The 19,177-nt window shown below is 46.6% G+C and overlaps 1 protein-coding gene across 1 annotated transcript; it reads left to right on the top strand.

Moving 5' to 3' along the window:
- The first annotated feature begins 2,638 nt into the window (after positions 1 to 2,638).
- On the top strand, positions 2,639 to 7,041 carry LOC123070433 (uncharacterized). Its single transcript, XM_044493658.1, has 5 exons — positions 2,639 to 2,915; positions 3,309 to 3,375; positions 3,456 to 3,836; positions 4,251 to 4,588; positions 6,545 to 7,041. Exons 1-5 carry the CDS (start codon positions 2,793 to 2,795, stop codon positions 6,758 to 6,760), a joined length of 1,125 nt encoding a protein of 374 aa, XP_044349593.1. The 5' UTR covers positions 2,639 to 2,792; the 3' UTR covers positions 6,761 to 7,041.
- The last annotated feature ends 12,136 nt before the right edge of the window (positions 7,042 to 19,177 follow it).

The raw sequence follows: 19,177 nt of genomic DNA, 5'->3' as shown, positions 1-19,177 counted from the left end.
AACAAGTTAGACGTCCTCTACTTTGTTGTCGCAAATTTTATGTGGCTGCTATGGGCTGAGCAAGAACCGTTCTTACCTACACATCAAAACCACAACGATATTTCATCAACTATGTGTTGTTTTAACCTTCACAAGGACCGGGCGTAGCCACACTCGATTCAACTAAAGTTGAAGAAATTGACACCCGCCAGCCACCTGTGTGCGAAGCACGTCGGTAGAACCAGTCTCGCGTAAGCGTACGCATAATGTCGGTCTGGGCCGCTTCATCCAACAATACCTTCGAATCAAAGTATGACATGCTGGTAAGCAGTATGACTAGTATTGCCCACAACTCACTTGTGTTCTACTCATACATATAACATCTACGCATAAACCTGGCTCTGATACCACTGTTGGGGAACATAGTAATTTCAAAAATAAAGTTTTTTATGATAAGATTAACATCTGACTTCCAAAAAATACAAAGACCTCCACTCCTGCAACTACTAGCTACTGCAAAACCATTATGAAAACCTAAAGACACCGCCAAACCCTCCACTCGATTCTTTGCAATTTGCGTCTCCACAACACAAAGGACCGACGGTGCACTTTCCTCCCCGAGAGCACGGAGCTCGTTAATTGTCGCGGGGTCGCCAATCCCACGACAATTCTAGCATAAAGTCCTCATCAGGCTTGGCGGCCCTCCTCGAGGGAGGCCGCCTTGTTCATAAGCTCCATATCTTCACCCTCTTCTCCCTCCTGTCCCCTCTTCTTTACAATGTGTACCTTCTCCGGTGTAGAGACCACTGTGTTGCTGGGAGCAGATGAAGATGCCCCTTCAATCAACAGAACAATCCCTGCAACCTTGCCTGCCAGATGAGAAAGCTGATGTCCTCTAATATTTAGTGAGCCATCCGCAGCTACCAACCTCTTCCGAGCTCCCTTCTCTACTCCATTACCAGAATTTTCCCTCCTATCATCCACATCCATCTGCTGTGACCCATGCGTATTTGCTCCTCCAGCTTCTCCCCTTCCTCGACCCCCGGACGGGCCTCTACCTCCTCGTCCTCTAGCCCCTCTTCCACCATCGCCTCCCCGACCTCTGCCAAAACCATCTCCTCGACCTCCACCACCGTACGGTTGAGAGGCTGACATCTCCGGCTACCACAGCAGCCAATCACCCCATTCGAACGAGTCTGGGTCATGTATGTCGTCTCCACATTCATCAGCCAGATGACCCATCCGACCACAAGCAAAGCAAAAGTCTGGTAGCTTTTCATAGAAAACACTGAACTTTTTGAGCTCCTTCAAAGTAACTGGAACAAACCTGACTAGTGGCTCGTAAACATCCACAAAGATCCTGGCTCGTAACGTACTCGCCGGATTTATCCTCCCCTCATTCACTACAACTGTAAACGGAGGGTCTCCCACCTTTGTTGCAACCTTCTCCGCCAACTCCTTCCTCCTTGTAAGTCCATCCGGCAAGCCCTTGACTCGAGCCCACAGCGGGATCTTGTTTAGTCTGTAACCATTAACATCAGAGAACCCATCGTACTCCTGAAGCACAACGGGCGCCCGCCGGAACAGCCACGGCCCTCCATCCATGATCTTCCTCCAATCTCCCAAATAGTGGCACTGGACAAGAAACAGGTTGGGCCCCTTGATATTGAAGGTGACCCCCTGCGTCGCCGACCAGACATTACACATCTGTGTCAAGAGCGTCGCATGGCTAAACAGCTTTGTCGTATGAACACGAAACAGGACCAACCAGTGAACATCCTTGATCAAATCTTCCACCTCCTCCGAGAAATCAAGATCCTCCTCTTCCTTCCCATGTAGCTTCATCCCGGCGAACTAATCCTCAAGATCAGGCCCCGTCCCAAAGAACGTGTCGTGCTCATCTCCCCCCCCCCCTCAGATGCGTTCCTTCTTACCTGCGAGCTATGACTCCCCCCATCCGCAGCCCTAGAATTGACTTGGCTGCTCTTTTCTCAAGAACCCTCAGGGGCTTCAGATCCAATCACCTCCCCTACACCCAGACTTACTTCCGCCGCCATCTCTTCCCCCTGACCCCCTGGCTTCTGTTGCCTTTGATCCGTCATGCAAGCGAACGTGCGCGACGGGAATAGGTAGATCTCATCGGCAGTCGGATGGAACCGGCGATCGGCAAGGTTTTACGTGAACTCTAGCGAATCGCCAAAGGAAGGGTGAGCGAGGCATAAAGCTTTCCTATATGCAATTGCTTCAACAGATCAGGAATCCATCACTCTGTCCATAACCAGAACGAAGGCCCCCAAGAAAGCTCCATTTTTTTAGTGAAAAATTGCCGCCGGCCGCCGGCAAGCTCTTCCTTTGCTCCACTGAAATCGCCCCATCAACACTCCCTTTTACATCTTGCTTTTTAGGCTAAAATACGCTCTATTTTATTGATCGTCAATAATAACAACGCTCATGGAAATACAATGGACTGGCCCATCCCACGCGGACGTGCGGAGCGCCGCTGGCTGTCTGCCGATCGGCTCGAGTTGCCCGGCCGTGTTTTCCCCGTGAAATTACAGCCCAGCTGTACATACTAGGCCCGTCCGCATATGCATGTTCTTTAGAAAACAAACTTCGCTAAAAAAAACCTAAATTTTTCTAAAGAAGGAAAAATCTGACATCTGGGCCCCGACGCCACAGTTCTCGTGCGGCAGTCTGACGACCACCACACCAAACAAACCTCACCGGGCCAAGCGGCCGGGGCGCCCGTCCGTCCGTCCCACCGTCCTCTTCCCACCCGCGCCCCTTGCTGCTGTCAGATAGCGCCACGGACCATGGCCGCCGTGGCAGGCCCCACCGTTCTCCGGCTCCGCCCCAGGGCCGCCTCCCTGTCCGCGCCGGCCATCTCCGCCCCTCCTCGCTGCCGCCTCAGCTCCGTAGCTTACTCCTATCCCAAGGCAATCCCCTCCTCCTCGTGCTAAAACGCCTAGAGCATTTTTCCTCTACCTGTATGACCTCCTCTTTCGTGCTTGGTTAGCGATTAGGTGAGTTTTAATTAGTTACTGGTGGAGGCCTTAGTCCCCCGTATGGATAATTCGAAAAGGATGATTTTATTCCCTCTATTGGGTGCGATGTCAACGTGCCAATGAGTTTCAGTCATTTTTTGGTAGACTTTTTATTGAAATACGAGTACCTCTTAAATTTTCTTAGAATGGGCACAGTTACATACTTACATGTACCTACTCTATGCTCCATATACTTCTGCGATTCTGGATGCTTTGAACATGAAAATTGCAGTGAATTGTCTGGTTTAGCAGTACTAGCGTATGACACAGGGTTATCTCTCTCAGCTTGCAGGATCATTTGCAGTTCAAAGGGTAAATGGAAGTAGGATGCAGTACTTGGGCACTCTAAAAGGTAACTTTTCCCTTACTTTCTGAAAAGCTCTTTATTGAATACACATAGCCCTTTACGTTGAATTTACCACGTGTTAACAGAACAAGTTCTAAGGAGCTCCAGCAACCATGATGGACATATTAAGCGAATTGTTTCCTGCACTGCTAGCGACAAACAGGAGCCAATCGCTTCACTTACCTCGGACACGCCGGTCTTAGAAGATACCAAGAGCAATACTGCAGATTCCTCTGCATCTTTGGGCTCCGATTTTACTGAGAGGAGTGCTGGAAAACCGGGATTCATCTCATTTCATGGCGGCAGCTCTCAAACGTTAAGTGTGGAGAGTGTGCCACATCCTGGCAAGGAAGCATCTAGATTAGTATGGTTTGTTGGTCCAACTATTCTTGTGGCATTCTTGGTTCTTCCATCGCTTTACCTGCGCAGAGTACTCTCAGCCGTGTTTGAGGATTCCCTGTTGACAGGTATCCTTTCTGTGATAATTCAGAAATTTGTTCTTTTCATCCTCAACAACTCTGATAGTGTCTTTTATCTTATTCCTTTACCTCCCAGTCCCACCTTTTATTAGCTGAGGGAAATCAGTTATGTTGGTTACCATTTAACACAATCATATATCTGTGCCTGTTAGTAGCATTTATTCCATTAAAAGGCATGTAAGTAATTGGTGATTAAAAATAGGTAATTTCATTGCTTTACATCTGATCATCCCCCATACACATTGTTACAATTTTCTTTCCCTTAAATGAACACCGATGCACATAATTCGTTCTTGGAATATATTTACACATCTACTCCAAAGACACTACATGTACCATTCCTCATTGGGATGAAAACTAGCCATGGCTGTATTACTGATAGAGTTTTATTGTTGTATGCAGATTTCCTTATACTATTCTTCACTGAGGCTCTGTTTTACGGAGGAGTCGGGATTTTTGTCCTGTTGATTGATAAAGTCTGGAGACCTTTGCAGCAGGTAGCACCTAAGAGCTACATCTGGTCAAAAGCTAGGTTTTTCCGAATTTCTTCAGTAACAACGATGGTTCTAAGCCTGATAATACCGCTTCTGACAATGGGCATGGTTTGGCCCTGGACTGGTCCAGCAGCTTCAGCTACTCTTGCACCTTATCTGGTAGGTCTTGTTGTACAATTCGCATTCGAGCAGTATGCACGGCATCGGAAATCACCTTCTTGGCCAGTTATCCCTATTATCTTTAAGGTAATGTGGTTCTTACTTTATCCTGGTGTTATTTGGATCCTGAAGTTACCCTTTTGGGTTATAATCAAGTGTGATCGGGTGGAAATGTGTATGTCATTGTTAAGATGGTAGTCATTCGTGGTGAACTCATGTTTCAGAGTTTGGTTTATCAGTCCAGTTTGTAATTTGCAATTGCTTAATGATAATGTGGAGCCATTTGCAGAATTTAAGTTGTTATACATACATGGTAGGCCCATTTATAGGTTGTGGAACTACACCCTAGCAATATGGAAAATAATCTTTAATCCTTAACAAATACTCCCTCCGTTCACAAATATAAGATGTTTTGGATATTTCAATATGGACTACATGCAGACTGAAATGAGTGAACAAACACACTAAAACATGTCTATATACTCCCTCCGTTCCATAATATAGTGCGTATAGATTTTTTTGAAAAGTCAAACTTTGCAATTTTCGATCAAGTTTAGAGAAAACTATTTATATGTACAATACCAAATATATAAAACATGAAACTACATCCTATGATTAATCTAATGATATATGTTTGGCATTCTAGATGTAAATGTTTTTCTCCACAAACTTGGTCAAAGTTTGTGAGGTTTGACTTTTCAAAACATATATACGCACTACCTTATGGAACGGAGGGAGTACATCCAGTTCAAAAAAAGTTAGAACATCTTTATTTGTCAACAGAGGGAGTAGCAATTTACCCCTGCTTTCCTATCAATACAATTTGTATCCACTTGTGGTTGGGTATCCTTATTCACTTCAATGCGGGCCAACTGCCTTGTGCATAGTGTGCACATATCATCGCTGGTCCTCGACAGGCAGCTCATCCTCGAGCTGAAGTGGCGCCATGGCTGCGACCCTTTGTAGCCCCATGTTGTGGAGATGTTGCGAAAGCTTGCACAAACATGAGAAATGAAGCTCCGATACTAGGTTTTATGGGATAACTTGACTAACAATTCTGACAAATATGAAAACAATCTGGGTTATTGATTGTTTTTTTTAACTGATAACCATCTGGAAGGCATGACCGTATAATTTGTTAATCACAAAAGGTACAAGGAGGGTATATACGAAAAGAACTTGTGATATACGAAGGAGGGGGGGGGGGGGGGGTGGGAACAGGAGATATAAAGGGACTGTATAAGGTTTATTGATTGCTTGGTTACAATGGACATGATGGTAGTCCCTTTCATATATGCGGACCTCCTCCCAAGCAATATTTAAGATGAAAGAGATGAAATCCCTAACAAATAGCAATCAATTAATCCTTACTTTCCTAACAGTATGATCCTTATCCATATGTGGTTGGATATTCTTGGGTGCAAGGGCTGGCTGCCTTGTGCATAGCATGCAAACAATAAAGAGTAGCAACTGAGTTTGGGAACATTGAAGTTCGGGGGGGGGGGGGGGTCTAACTTTCCATCCTTCAGAAATGATAACTTTGTATCAATGAGGCAAATAATGTCCTGATATTTCCATAAACAATATGTTGACAACCCAATATATTACATGGTTCATGTTTAATTTTGGTCTGGTTGAGGATTTTAGGCACACGTCACACAACACATCATTCGTAATACAAGCTAAAAAAACACATCATTGATAATACACAGCCCAGTTTCCTTGAACTGATCACTAGGCACACGTCAGTATTTGATTCTAGGCTGTTAGCAACCTGTTCCCTCATGTGATAACTGTTTGTTTCATTTCATTGGTAAGTATAGTATAGCTTAGTAATGCCTGGCTGTATGTGCCTGTTATTAAAGGATTGCCTACTTACACCATACACTATAGCTGCCTACTTTTCTGACTATGACTACTGCTGTTGTGCCATTTACTTTGCTGTTCATTCCAGCAAATCATGTAACTACATCTTAGCTGACGTTCTTCTTGAGTGAAATATTTTGGTAGTTCTTAGCATGTCTCATTTCCCCATCCTTCCAGGTCTACAGGCTTCACCAACTGAACAGGGCAGCTCAACTGGTGACAGCACTCACCTTTTCTGTTAGAGGAACTGAGGCAACAAATCAAACTTTGTCTATCATGAACTCCTTAGGGGCACTACTGACTGTTCTTCAAATTCTTGGCGTTATCTGTGTATGGTCACTCTCGAGCTTTCTGATGAGGTTTCTTCCCTCTTCAGACATTCCAGATCCTTGACTCATAGCACAGCAATTAAAGTAGTCAATGAGTATAGCCTCCTCACTGTAAATTGATCTACCTGGAGCCAGTCTATACATCTGCAGAGGTTATCTTTAGTTTAGGGGTTAAATTGCTTCAGCTGATGAACTGCAAAGAAATTGTCCGATTTGTCGGTCTGGAATTGAATAAACTGAAAACAAGAGAGCTGATCTGTCGGCTCTTTAGGGTGTGTATGTGCTTTTCTTGTGGACCGAATACTGGGTAAGTGGGTATCACAAGATCAACTAATTTTGACTGAAGTTATCCCTAGATTTTAGTTTTATACAATTCTCAACAGTCACCACTCCAATTGTAGTGTTTACACTGTGAAGTACAAAATGAATATGTTTGTTTATGGGTAATGTTATTCAGCGAACGAGTTTGCTGGGAGAGGATGGTGAAACGAATGTTTTTCATGGCAATTATATTGTGCAAAGCATGGCAATTTCTTCAAGTGAACAAGACTTTTACAACAAATCCTTTATTTGCTAAAAATTGCTATGTGTTTCTGAACGTTTGCTGAAAAGGTGAGTGCTGTCACCATGACTTCCACAACGTTATTCGACATAAAAAAAGTTCGCAGATGTCATGTCTACCAGGGAACGTTTGCTGGCTATTGCAGTCCTTGTTTATTCATCATCGTTAAGCCAACACAATGGAGTATTTATGCTAATATTTGCAAGTTATCAAAGGAGCAAATCCAGATATCAATGTCTATAACTTTGTTTTCTGACGTCCTTTTTCCCTTCTTTTTCCACCCATTCAGCTCCTACTTAAAAGTTAGGTAAAGTTCCATCTTTATTTCTTTCTTCCATAACCCCTTCCCACCCCACCTTCTAAGTTTCCAGTTAGAGGACGGGGCGTCGACCCGTTGGCTGGGCAGCTGAGGTTGCTGCCAGCCCACCCGAGTTCAAGTCTCGGCTTGGATGTGTGGTGCTCGCGGAGTTTCTCCTATATAAAAATGCCAACGAGTATTAGCCCTTGGATTAGTCTCACTTTTTTTAGTTCCCAGTTATGCTTATTTTTTTCACTTGTTGACTTGAAAAACCATTTCAACCGACCCACATCTTGCTTACAAAAAAAAAATGTTTTCTTTGATAAATTAACAAATACTCCATCTGTCCCATAATACAAGAACGTCTTTAACACTAGTGTAGTATCAAAAACGTTCTTGTATTATGGGACGGAGGGGGTATTAATTTATTGACAAGCAAAGTTCATTTTTTGTAAGTAATCACATAAATAATAATACAATTGCAGGTAAATCATGGTGCTTGCATATAAAATATACGTGCGTACAGTTATGTAGATGTAAGCTAATGAACTTAGCATATGAACGTTGGGGGTGGGGGTGGGGGGGGGGGAGGTTGGGGATGGGAGTGGGAGATTGTATAGGGATTATACATGGGAAGTAGATTTTTATGAGCCGGAATCCCCCAACCCCCACCCCCGCGCCGCCCTGTTTGGGTGACTCGGGAGCGAAACCCTAGATCGTCACGAGCCCCCCTCCCCATCTCCCTCCTCCCTCGCCGCCGCCTGAGGCTGCCGTCGGGCAAGCCCGGGGCGTCGCCGAGGAAGGTGGCGGCGGGGCTTCTGCCGCTCTGCTCTCTCGAGGGGGCCGAGGGATTTGAGGCGGCGGCCTCTGTCGGAGTGGCGCCACCGGCTATGCGGCGAGCGGTGGCACAGGCATGCTGGTGGTGTCCCTGGTCGTGTAGACGGCGGGGCACCGGTGGGCATGGACCTGGCGCTGGCCTAGCGGCCGGCAGCATCAGATCTGACCGCCCTTTCCTTCCCCGACTTCGTGCAATCCTCCACTCCAGATGCGGGTCCAGGTCTTCTTTTCGATCTCTGACCTCTGTTCTGCGGGTGGGATGGTGGTTTGGAGCCTGACCAGGAGAAATCCAAGGCCGGCCATGGCTGGCCGCGACAACGACTGCACCCGCGGGCGTTGTTCTTCCTCCTTGGAGGCGTTTGTCGGATCTGCTCCCTCCATCCACCGTCCTCTAGCCTCCCGGGTGAAAACCCAAACCTCAGTGGGCGGCGGCGGTGCTCTCGGCGTCGCTCTCCTTGAAGGCGCCGCCTTTGGGATTGTCTGGATGGTGAGCACTATTGGGGTGCGGTTGGCGGCGTCTGCGGTGTGTCCTCTTCGTCTAAGCTTGATGTTATCCCTCCTCTGCGGCCGGGCCATAGGCAATTCTGCTTGTGGGAAGCTGTGGTGGCTCGTCAGGAGTGTGTGGATCCTCTCTATGTGGCCATCCTCCAACGGCAACCATTCTTGTTCTAGGTGGAACAGCTCCATCTTACGACGGTGCGGCGCCTATCGACCAGGTGAGAGGGTTGTGGCCTCCTTCGGGGATGGAATTGGATGGTTGTGCCGTGTCGGGGTCCATAGCTATTGGTGACCACACTCCCTGTGATGCCGGTCACCTCTTCTCCTCTGTTCCGCTTGGTCCTAGTTCCCTGGTGCTTCGTTCTCGGAGGAGGGCCTCACTATCTTCAGTTGCGTGCTTTTCAGTTCTATATCCTTCTAGCTTGTAGCATTTGAGGCTTTGTTAGCTGCTTTCCAGCGCCTTTGTATCTTGCCGTGTTGTATTTTTTTTCTTTGGTTCCGTTTGCTCTGTAATTCTGGCTGGTTGATGGCTTTGTTAATTCAAAGTCGGTCTAGGCTCGAGCCATATCTACATTATGGAATGGAGGGAGTATAGGTTAGGAATTTGATTGGTATAAAGTTCTACTCACGAATTAACAGGGTACCCATTGAAAGAAAACGGTAGGAATTGACCCTCTCAACTCCCACTCCCCTTCCCACCTAAATTCCCATTCCCTTCAAAGGACTTTTAATCTGCTTACCTCTTAACTCTCATTCCCCGTCTCTAATTTCCATGAACCAAACATGCGTTGTTAGCTATACAACCTCGAGTTAGATGCATTGACCAAGTTTCCCATTCTTCACGGTACTGAAAATGGAAATTGGCCCGCGTCGTCCAGACGGGCGACAGATCAGGCGATCATGATCCAAGTTTTCTAGTCCTTCCCGTCTGGTCTTTCTCTCCTCGCCGCTACCAGAAGTTGTCATCGGGCGAAGCCTGAACAACCCATGGTGGCGGCACGGCCCTGAGTGGTTCCACCACGGTCATCCTCGGGCAGTGACTCAAAGAGAACAATAGCAGTGACAAGAATAGGAACGACATGGCGACGATCCGGGAGCAGCCGAGCGGCACGTTGCGCTCAACATCGATCTTACGAATCGCGCAACGGCGACAAGAAGCGCAGCGGCATGGTGACGATCTGGGATCACCGGCGTTGCACTCAGTTGTGATCATACGAATCACACGGCAGCAACAACATGACACCCGATGATGTATGCGCATGGCTTAGCTCTGGCTAAGTGTGCCCGAGAGGCAGTATGCAGCAGCGGCTTGCCGATGACCGCCAGATGCGGGTGACACGGCAGCAGAGCTGGCCAAACGGACCGGCCAGCCCCGTGCTAATCAATCCTGGCGCGGCATGGCCCGCCGTGGCACGTTTAATAGCCGGGCCGTGCCGTGCCGACCCAAGTGCGCCGCTCTTCAGCCCAAGCACGGCCTGGTTATTAAACGGGCCGGCCTATGGCATGTTTAGCACGCCGGGCCACATGTTTTTCAGCCTATTAGGTTGTATTTTAGGCCTATTGTGCTGTAATTTAGGTTATGCATATATAAAAAAATAGAAAAAAAATAAACAGGCCATGCCATGCTGGCCCGCATGCCCAACCTCTAGGCCCAGGCACGGCCCAAGGCGTGCCGCGTACTGTGACGGCGTGCTCGTAGGCTGGCCTAATTGGCCGGCCCGTTTGGCCAGCTATACACGGCAGTCCAGGAGGTGGTTCTCATGACGCCACAGTGGTCGATGGCCGGCAGCGGTCCCCTTGTGTTGTCATGATGGTGCACTTTGGTCTTCCTAATAGTACCCGTAGCCGTGGTGGGTGGTTTATGTGGCCTCCAACGGTAGCTATGGTCCTCCTTAACCCAGCCTGCTGATGTGACTCCACTTAACCCGGCCGGCCGATGTGACTCAAAACTTCTCAACGGTGGATCTTGGTGGTACGACAACATCCAGCAACAAGACGAAGCGGCAGGTCCAGACGACAGCCATCTACGTCCGTGTGAGGCGGTCTTCTGCTCGGTAACACATCTTTCGCGTGGTATTGGGATGTTGGCAAAGGCGGTGGCGCATGCTGGTGTTGTCTTCTATAGATCTAGCACCGGCTGCCACTAATGAGGTTCACGCAGCGGTGACAGATCGTCCTATATTGGGATTTTGGCAGTGCAGGTGACCTTTCCCCCTAACCAATGATTTCATTGGATCTCACACGAGGACCATGCATGCATGTAATTCTTGGGATTGTGGAAAGTTGAGGCGACAACACAATATGAATTCAATTTGATGATGCTTCTCCAATACCCAATCAGGAGTTTCAGGGTGAAAACCCTAGGTTTGGCTCTAGTTGGGTTACACCTTGCAATGGCGACGTTTTGACATCGTTGCCTTCTTGAAGGAGTCGCTGGAGTTTACCCAGACTTGATCTTCAAGGTAAAAGCCCATGATCTGGCCTCTGATTGTTGGATCCTACGACATCAGCGCTTGAGCATTGCTCTCTTCTTGGAGAAAATGCTATCAAATACCCTTTCTCGTTGTCCTTGTTATTTAAAGAAGCGATTGTTGATGAGGATGGTTGTTGCACTAGTTTGTCGATCGATGTTTTGATCGCTTGAGAGTTCTTTTTGCTCCGCCTTGGCATGGCTTCAGTCTTGACTTTGCACTTTGCTGGTGTGATTATTTGTGTGTCTGCATTGGTGTTGATTGTGTGCATCACAGTCATGGAGATACAGGTGTGTGTGCATCGTGTTTGTATCCCCTTGATGCTTCCTTTTGAGTTGATAAAATCCATCATTTATAGGATGAAAAGTGCATCGATGACTTGTCATCACTTTTTTATGAAAAATAATTTGAGCTTGAGCAGTAAGCAACTTTTCAAATATCCATTTTTAGGCCCAGACTCATCTGCGCCCGCGTTGAAAAAATAATCAAAACAAACACTAGAAAAATTCAAACAATTTCAATTTTCTGCATGGTAGATAATTTGATGTGTGAGATCCGCTCTAATTTTTAATCCATTTGGAATCTGAGCAGCTCTTGGCAAAAAAGACAAATTTAGAGTCTGTAAAAAAGTTTACTCCCTCCGTCCGGAAATACTTGTCATCAAAATGAATAAAAGAGGATGTATCTAGATGTATTTTAGTTTTACATACATTCTGTCGGGGATATACCCCGCGGTATAAACCGCCGGATGTATGACCCGGCTAGAGTTTGGCAATTCACTGGCAACCCACTTGGACATGGCGGTTTACGGTTCATTGGTAATCCGGCAGGCGGGTCAGAGGAGCGACAAGACCCGGTGGCCCAACGGGCGGGTTATGGAAGGCCGGATCATGCTATGGTGGGCCGGTTTAAGAGAAAAGGCGTGAGGGATATTTACTTTACAAGGAAGACCCGGACTTGTATCCGGTTTGTATTAGAAGGGAGACTAGTCCTAATCCTAATAGGACTCCACATGTAACCCGCCCCTTCAACATATATAAGGAGGGGCAGGGCTCCCCAAAGAGGGACAAGCTAGAAGCAAGAAACAATCTTACGGCTAGACACAAAGAGGAGAGCCGGTTTACGGCGACTCCCTCGTGATGATAATGAGACCTAGCCTCAAACAGCATGTAGGGTTTTTACCGGATGATGTTTCCCGGGGCCCGAAGCTGTCTAAACCCTTGTCTTACGTGTTGATCCACCCTGCGTCTCTCGTCCCACTCAACCCCTCTCAAGCTACCACATAGATGCGTTGGCCTCGCGACTAAGTCCTTTCGCTAGGACATCTGCCGTGACAATTCCACGACAGTTGGCGCCCACCGTGGGGCTCGCACACGGTGGTGTTGAGTTCTTGGAGGGATGTTTCTCAAGGATCGAGAAGCTCGCGATCATCCGGATGATGAAGAGCCGGAGTTGAAAGCTTCACATCAAACAAACAGATTTCATGTGGTCACTGCGAAGTTTCCTGCCGCTTGCATCGAAGGATTTACGTTGTTGACGGATAATCGGAACGGCGTATACGAGATTGGATCAAGATGAGAATTAGGGTTTCATATGTGTGCATGGCCACGCGCAACGAGGTGATCCATCTAAACAGGTTAATTTCCGCTGCAACACCGTCAGATCATCAAGTCGTCGAGACGGTTTCTACTATACGTTTATGTTGCTGATTGAACATACTACAAGTTCCGAGGCATTAACTCTTGTCTGTTTGTGATATTCCCTTCGGGTGAAGGCCAAAAACATGTTCCTATGATGAAGTACTGTTACTCACGTGGAGGCAGCATGGCTAGAGTATTATAGTTCATATTTTCAATGGTTGTTGAGCATTGCATCACTGATCTATCAAGCCATCACATCAAATCAACGTAGTACTAGATGCTGGTACTAAGGCCGTCAAATGAAAGGTGCGAGCGCTCTCCGTGTCCGACCGTCTGACCGTGTTCGTATGAGGTTCGGAGTTATGATATTTATTAGCCAAGGCTGTCAGATACAGTTCAGAAGACTACCTGGCGTTTCAAGTCCCAATCAGCGGCTGTTTAAAATATATCGTGTGTGGTCGGCAGTCCGTTGCATTTTCACAATAAGCACAAGATTGTTTTTTTTGCCATCAACCAAAGAGTGAGGAAAAAAGATGGAGGAGTTGTTGCTCGGCCCTAAGCCGCCGCACTGTTGAGCTTCTACTAGTTGCTACAAGTCAACGGGTCCGCATGTGCGAGCTGGATGCCGCCGAGCCGCTATCAATGGTTTGACTCATTGCGCCTCCACTGACCCGTGAAACACCACAAGCTGCCCAGCCAACGCCTCCGCTTCACCGGAAGTTTTCACGTCCGTGCTACAAACACTGCTTCACCGCGCCTTACTACGCCATGCAAACCCGCCGATTCAGCCTCTGCTGGCCTCTGAGCCGCCATGGCAGCCGCCAGCACACCACCTTTGCTGGCGGGTCGCCCTCGCTCGTTCTCTGATCTGGGCTGATCGCTGCTACTGTGAGCTGCTTTGCCAAGTCGCCGGACCAGTTATTGTGCATCGACCGCGCCCGTTTGACCCGCCAAAGCTTGCACCAACATCTGTCTGCAATATGAGACCCGGGGGACGAACGTGCAGCCTAAGTGTTTGGCTACAAGTCGCTGCCAGATGGATGCGTGCATCGCTCGCCGGGCGCCGCCCTGGTTGTCCCTATCAGTTTCAACGTGCTGGGAGGAATAAATCGAAGATTTATTTTCTGTTCAATTGCTACATCCACCCTGAAGATCCATTAGCAAAAGTTATATGGAGTTTTGGAAACATCAAGGAGAAGGTCCACGTGAAGATGCGCTAGCTCATTCACAAAACAGTGCTGGCAATATTAATCCACGTATGGATCAAGACTACTGAGTGCTAGGGGAACATCAAATCATACAAATATATGTATGAGTTGTCTTTTTCATCCGACGACTACGTCTAGCATCATCCAATACCAGTATCATGTTCATCCGGAAAAAATTATCAGGTGATATCCGTCTAAAAATTATTTTATTAACACTTATTATTTTTTTGTCAAAAGAACAATTACTTTGCCCTGTAATATTTTACGCAGGATAAGGTTTTTATGCCATTATACCGCGGAGATGGAGGTGTGCCAACATCATTCGGCACAAGTGGTCGTCCTTGCTCAACGGACTCCCACGCCGGCTTACAAATGCCTTGGCCGAAACGCCCGTCCGCGCCGCCTTACAACGCCACGGACGACTCGCCCGTCCGCCCTCGCGGCCGGTTCACGTGTCCGCGCCAGCTTACAGCGCCGTGGCCGACTCGCTGTCCACGCCGGCTTATAAACGTCGCGGCTGACTCACCCGTCCGCACCGGTTTACCACGCCGCGGCCGGTTCACCCGTGAGCGACTTCAACTTCACCTAGCGATCATCATTCATGGCAGATTATTTTCAGCCTGGCATATCAGGTGATATCTAAAATATATTTTATTGGTACATAGTATTTTTTGTCAAAGAGCAGTTTATCTTTGTCTTGGTCTGCAATATTGTTGATGCAGGACAATTGTTCACTACATCAAAACGACGCGATTAACTCGCCCATCCGTGCCGGTTTACGACACCGGTGCCGATCTTCCCCGTCCGCACCGGTTTACAATACCACGGCCGACTCATCTATCCGAGCTGCCTTTGATGTTGCGGTCGTTTTTGTCGTCCGTCTCTCGCGGCCTGGTCTACATCAACATACCGGGCCGCACCTGTCTGCATGAGCTGTTTATTGAGTATGAGCAAGTCACAGTTTGGGTAGCCCAGTTTTCTTTCAACAAAAAGGAGGAAAATTATCATATACTATCAACCGCCGTTTGCACTGGATGGTTCAATGGGCAGGCGCACAAGTCGCCGCCACTACAGTTTGGTTAACTTCAAATCGCCAGTTGGAAGGAACCATTGGCCGAGTTGCTGACACGGCTCATACGGGATCATTTATAACCTGCCGCAGTCACCTCAACCTTCTGTGGATTTACATCGTGCTATCAACACCAATGATATACAAGTTATGTCGGTTTATATCATGGTCAAATATGAAGAGTTTCAAGCTAACTCCTCGAGCCACCTTGAGACTCGGGGGCTATGATGACATGACTCAGCAAATCTTGCTAGTTTCAGCAAATTTAAGAACCCCGGAACGATGGAGGGAAAGATAACCCGGTCCAGGAGGCTACTGTTATTTAAAGGCCGTCAGAAAATTTCCGGCTTAGAAAGTATATGACAGTTACAAAATCCCGGCTCAATGAAGAAGATCCGGGTCATCAGAAAGGATTCCGGTTTAAAATCCGGCTCAAGGGAAGTCAGTCTCATTGAAGCTCTCAAATATCTGGTTTACAATCCGGTTCAAGGGAAATCTGTTCTCCCACAAAGCTCTCAAGCGCTCAAATCCGGTTTAAAAATGTCCGGTTCAAAAAGGAATTAACTTCTCGCAAGTTCGAGTTGAAAGGCCATCAGAAAATTTCCGGCTGAAAATGAAGATTCCGGTTTACAATCTGGGTCAAGGGAAAGATGTCTCCCACAAAGCTTTGAAGCTCTCGATATCCGATTCAAGATCCCGGTTCAAGAAGGATTTATCTCTTACAAAAAGTTAAAGGGTGCCAAAGAAGACTTGCTGCTATGATGCGCGGTCCAAACATGGGTATCATGCCTTATTGGCTTATCATATTATTGGTCACTTGGGGGCTTGGTCGTATCCGAACCATAGCCACGCCTCTTGATCGTCCTAGTGCTATAACATCACTAGGGGCCTTGGTCGTGTCCGAACCAACGCGACACCTTTTGATAGGCGACAGCCACCAGATCACTTGGGGACATGGTCAAGTCTGAACCAGTCACGCCTCTTGGTCGGCCTAAGGCCACAAAATCACTTGGGGGCTTGGTCGAACCCGAACCATTGCCACGCCTCTTGATCTGGCATATATGCCACGAATCATTTGGGGACCGGGCTGACTTGAACCATAGCTACACCTTATTGGGAGCTTGGTCGTGTCCGACCATGGTAACACCATCTGATCGGCTCAGTAAAGCCTCTTTTTGCAAATGGTCTTATCATTGCCTTTGCTTCCATATTTTTTCATAACTGTTATTTGATTTTTGTTGCGTTTTTTAAACCGACAACGTTTTCATCCGGTTCAACTGTCAATTACAAATTGACGGAACACGGTCAAATCTTAATCCGGAGGCCATCTGCCCGGTTTGATTTTCTGTTACCATCCTATTATGGAGTAAACCGGTGTTTATCAACCCGGCTTGACTTTCAATTACAATTTGTCAATACAGGATCAAGTTATAATCCGGAGACTATCAGCCCGGTCTGGTTTGACTACGAATCGCTAGTATTATATATGGTTAAACCGGTGTTTATCACAACCCGGTACGGTTTATCATCAACCGGCACAGTATGAAAGGAGTTATCATTACTCAAGATTGGGGTTATCACTCTTACTACAAAAAATTGGTAAACCAATGATGTGATTCAATATCACAGGTATGATATATTTCATTGATTATTCTTAAGTGTGGCCTTGGTTATAAACCTGGGTTAAATGTTGGGCATTATGACCCGTCCGGCGGTAAACCGCCAGGACACTTTAAACTTGTTGTATGCAGAGACAGGTTGAATAAAGCATGATGATAAATTATCCGGTGTTTATTAAACCGGCCTGGCTTTAAGATGATAAGTCGCCAGTATATGATGAGAAATTATCCGGTGTTTGTTAACCCGGCCTGGCTTTGGACTATAAGTCGCCAGTACATATTTGAATTGCGCCATTGGAATCATGCGCTTATAAATCATTGGGTTATATTATTCAAATAGCCAAACTTGGCTGAATTTTCATTATGATATTGAATGAATAAGGTTTTTCATACCAGATTATATTATCTTGAATAGCCAACATGGCTGGATTTTTATGGTTATTAGTAACCGGTATTATTGAGTTTTCAAAGTCGCTTTAGCGCAACAGTTATTATTTTATCAAAGGATATGATTTATTCTACAATGGAAGGAATAGTCCCGAGTCGCTGCAGGCTCACGACCCGGCACTTGGGGGCTACATTATTCAAATTGAGATTACATGCAAGTCTCATGTCGCTGCAAGCATGCACCATGACACTTGGGGGCTAATGCAAAGTAATTTTCTGCTCATATTATTGAAGACCCGACTCATCACATTATAATGAGTCGGCCCTTGGGGGCTACCAATTGCTCCTGTCAACAGTTGAAGGTACAAAGCTTTTTATTCATTATATTGAAGAGTCCACTGCTCAGTTGGTAAAGCACAAGGCTCTTAACCTTGTGGACGTGGATTCAAGTCCCATGATGAGGGTTACATCATATGATGTTATTTTCATTGAAGTATATATTAAAGTCCCAGCTCAATATTATCTTACTGAGCCGGCCCTTGGGGGCTACACATCATTGCTCAAATCTACATGATTATACCTACAAAGTCCCTGCTCATTATTGCATAATGACCCGGCTCTTGGGGGCTACACTGGTTGAAGTTTTTATGAGTATAAGACAATTGCAAGTCCCAGGTTGCTGTAAGCATGATAACCCGGCACTTGGGGGCTACATAGTATGGAGTATTCAGTTTTTACTAGTCACTGGGATGAACAACATGGATTTCTTCTTAAGTGGCAGTATTTATATTGAAGCAAGTCTTAAGCCATCACTTTGTTCTGCTCAAGACTTGGGGGCTACAGGTATTATGTTATTATCGAAGAACTATTTTCAAATTCTCTGTTTTGAGCAAACTGGATTAACCCGGCGTCACCAATCATTATGACCCTGTGTCTGTAACCCGACGTCATCAATAATCATGAACCGACATTAGCAACAATCATGAACCGGTGTTGGCAACAATCATGACCCGGAATTATCAGTTTTTATAACCAGACAATGGTGGTAATCATAAACCGGCAAGTTTTACATCTTCAAGCCGGCTGGATATCAGTTGAATATTTCAGAGACTAATATTTTTGTCAAGTCAAAGCATTGAAGGCCGATTCAAATGAATTCTTTATTTACAAATATTTTCTGCAAGCAAATTGATTATGAAGATGGTTATTAACTTGGAAGGAAGAAATGACAAGGATTTAAGGATGATCAAGTGCCGGCTTACAAGTATATTTAAACCGGAGCACAACCCGACAAGTTTGTTCTTATTGCAGATCAGTTTAACATGGATGAATCCAAATTAAACTGGGGGCTAATGTCGGGGATATACCCCGCGGTATAAACCGCCGGATGTATGACCCGGCTAGAGTTTGGCAATTCACTGGCAACCCACTTGGACATGGCGGTTTACGGTTCATTGGTAATCCGGCAGGCGGGTCAGAGGAGCGACAAGACCCGATGGCCCAACGGGCGGGTTATGGAAGGCCGGATCATGCTATGGTGGGCCGGTTTAAGAGAAAAGGCGTGAGGGATATTTACTTTACAAGGAAGGCCCGGACTTGTATCCGGTTTGTATTAGAAGGGAGACTAGTCCTAATCCTAATAGGACTCCACATGTAACCCGCCCCTTCAACATATATAAGGAGGGGCAGGGCTCCCCAAAGAGGGACAAGCTAGAAGCAAGAAACAATCTTAGGGCTAGACACAAAGAGGAGAGCCGGTTTACGGCGACTCCCTCGTGATGATAATGAGACCTAGCCTCAAACAGCATGTAGGGTTTTTACCGGATAATGTTTCCCGGGGCCCGAAGCTGTCTAAACCCTTGTCCTGCGTGTTGATCCGCCCTGCGTCTCTC

The sequence above is a fragment of the Triticum aestivum genome, chromosome 3B (genome assembly GCF_018294505.1).
Source record: "Triticum aestivum cultivar Chinese Spring chromosome 3B, IWGSC CS RefSeq v2.1, whole genome shotgun sequence".
NCBI lineage: Eukaryota > Viridiplantae > Streptophyta > Magnoliopsida > Poales > Poaceae > Triticum > Triticum aestivum.
Note: the sequence above shows the minus strand (reverse complement) of the source record. Positions and strands in the feature narration are given on the sequence as shown.

Excerpts from the sequence above, each read along its gene's own strand:
- LOC123070433 (XM_044493658.1), top strand. The coding sequence starts at position 2,793 with ATGGCCGCCGTGGCAGGCCCCACCGTTCTCCGGCTCCGCCCCAGGGCC. Across the intron at positions 3,837-4,250 it reads TGAGGATTCCCTGTTGACAG|ATTTCCTTATACTATTCTTC; the intron begins GTATCCTTTCTG and ends TGTTGTATGCAG. Across the intron at positions 4,589-6,544 it reads TTATCCCTATTATCTTTAAG|GTCTACAGGCTTCACCAACT; the intron begins GTAATGTGGTTC and ends CCATCCTTCCAG.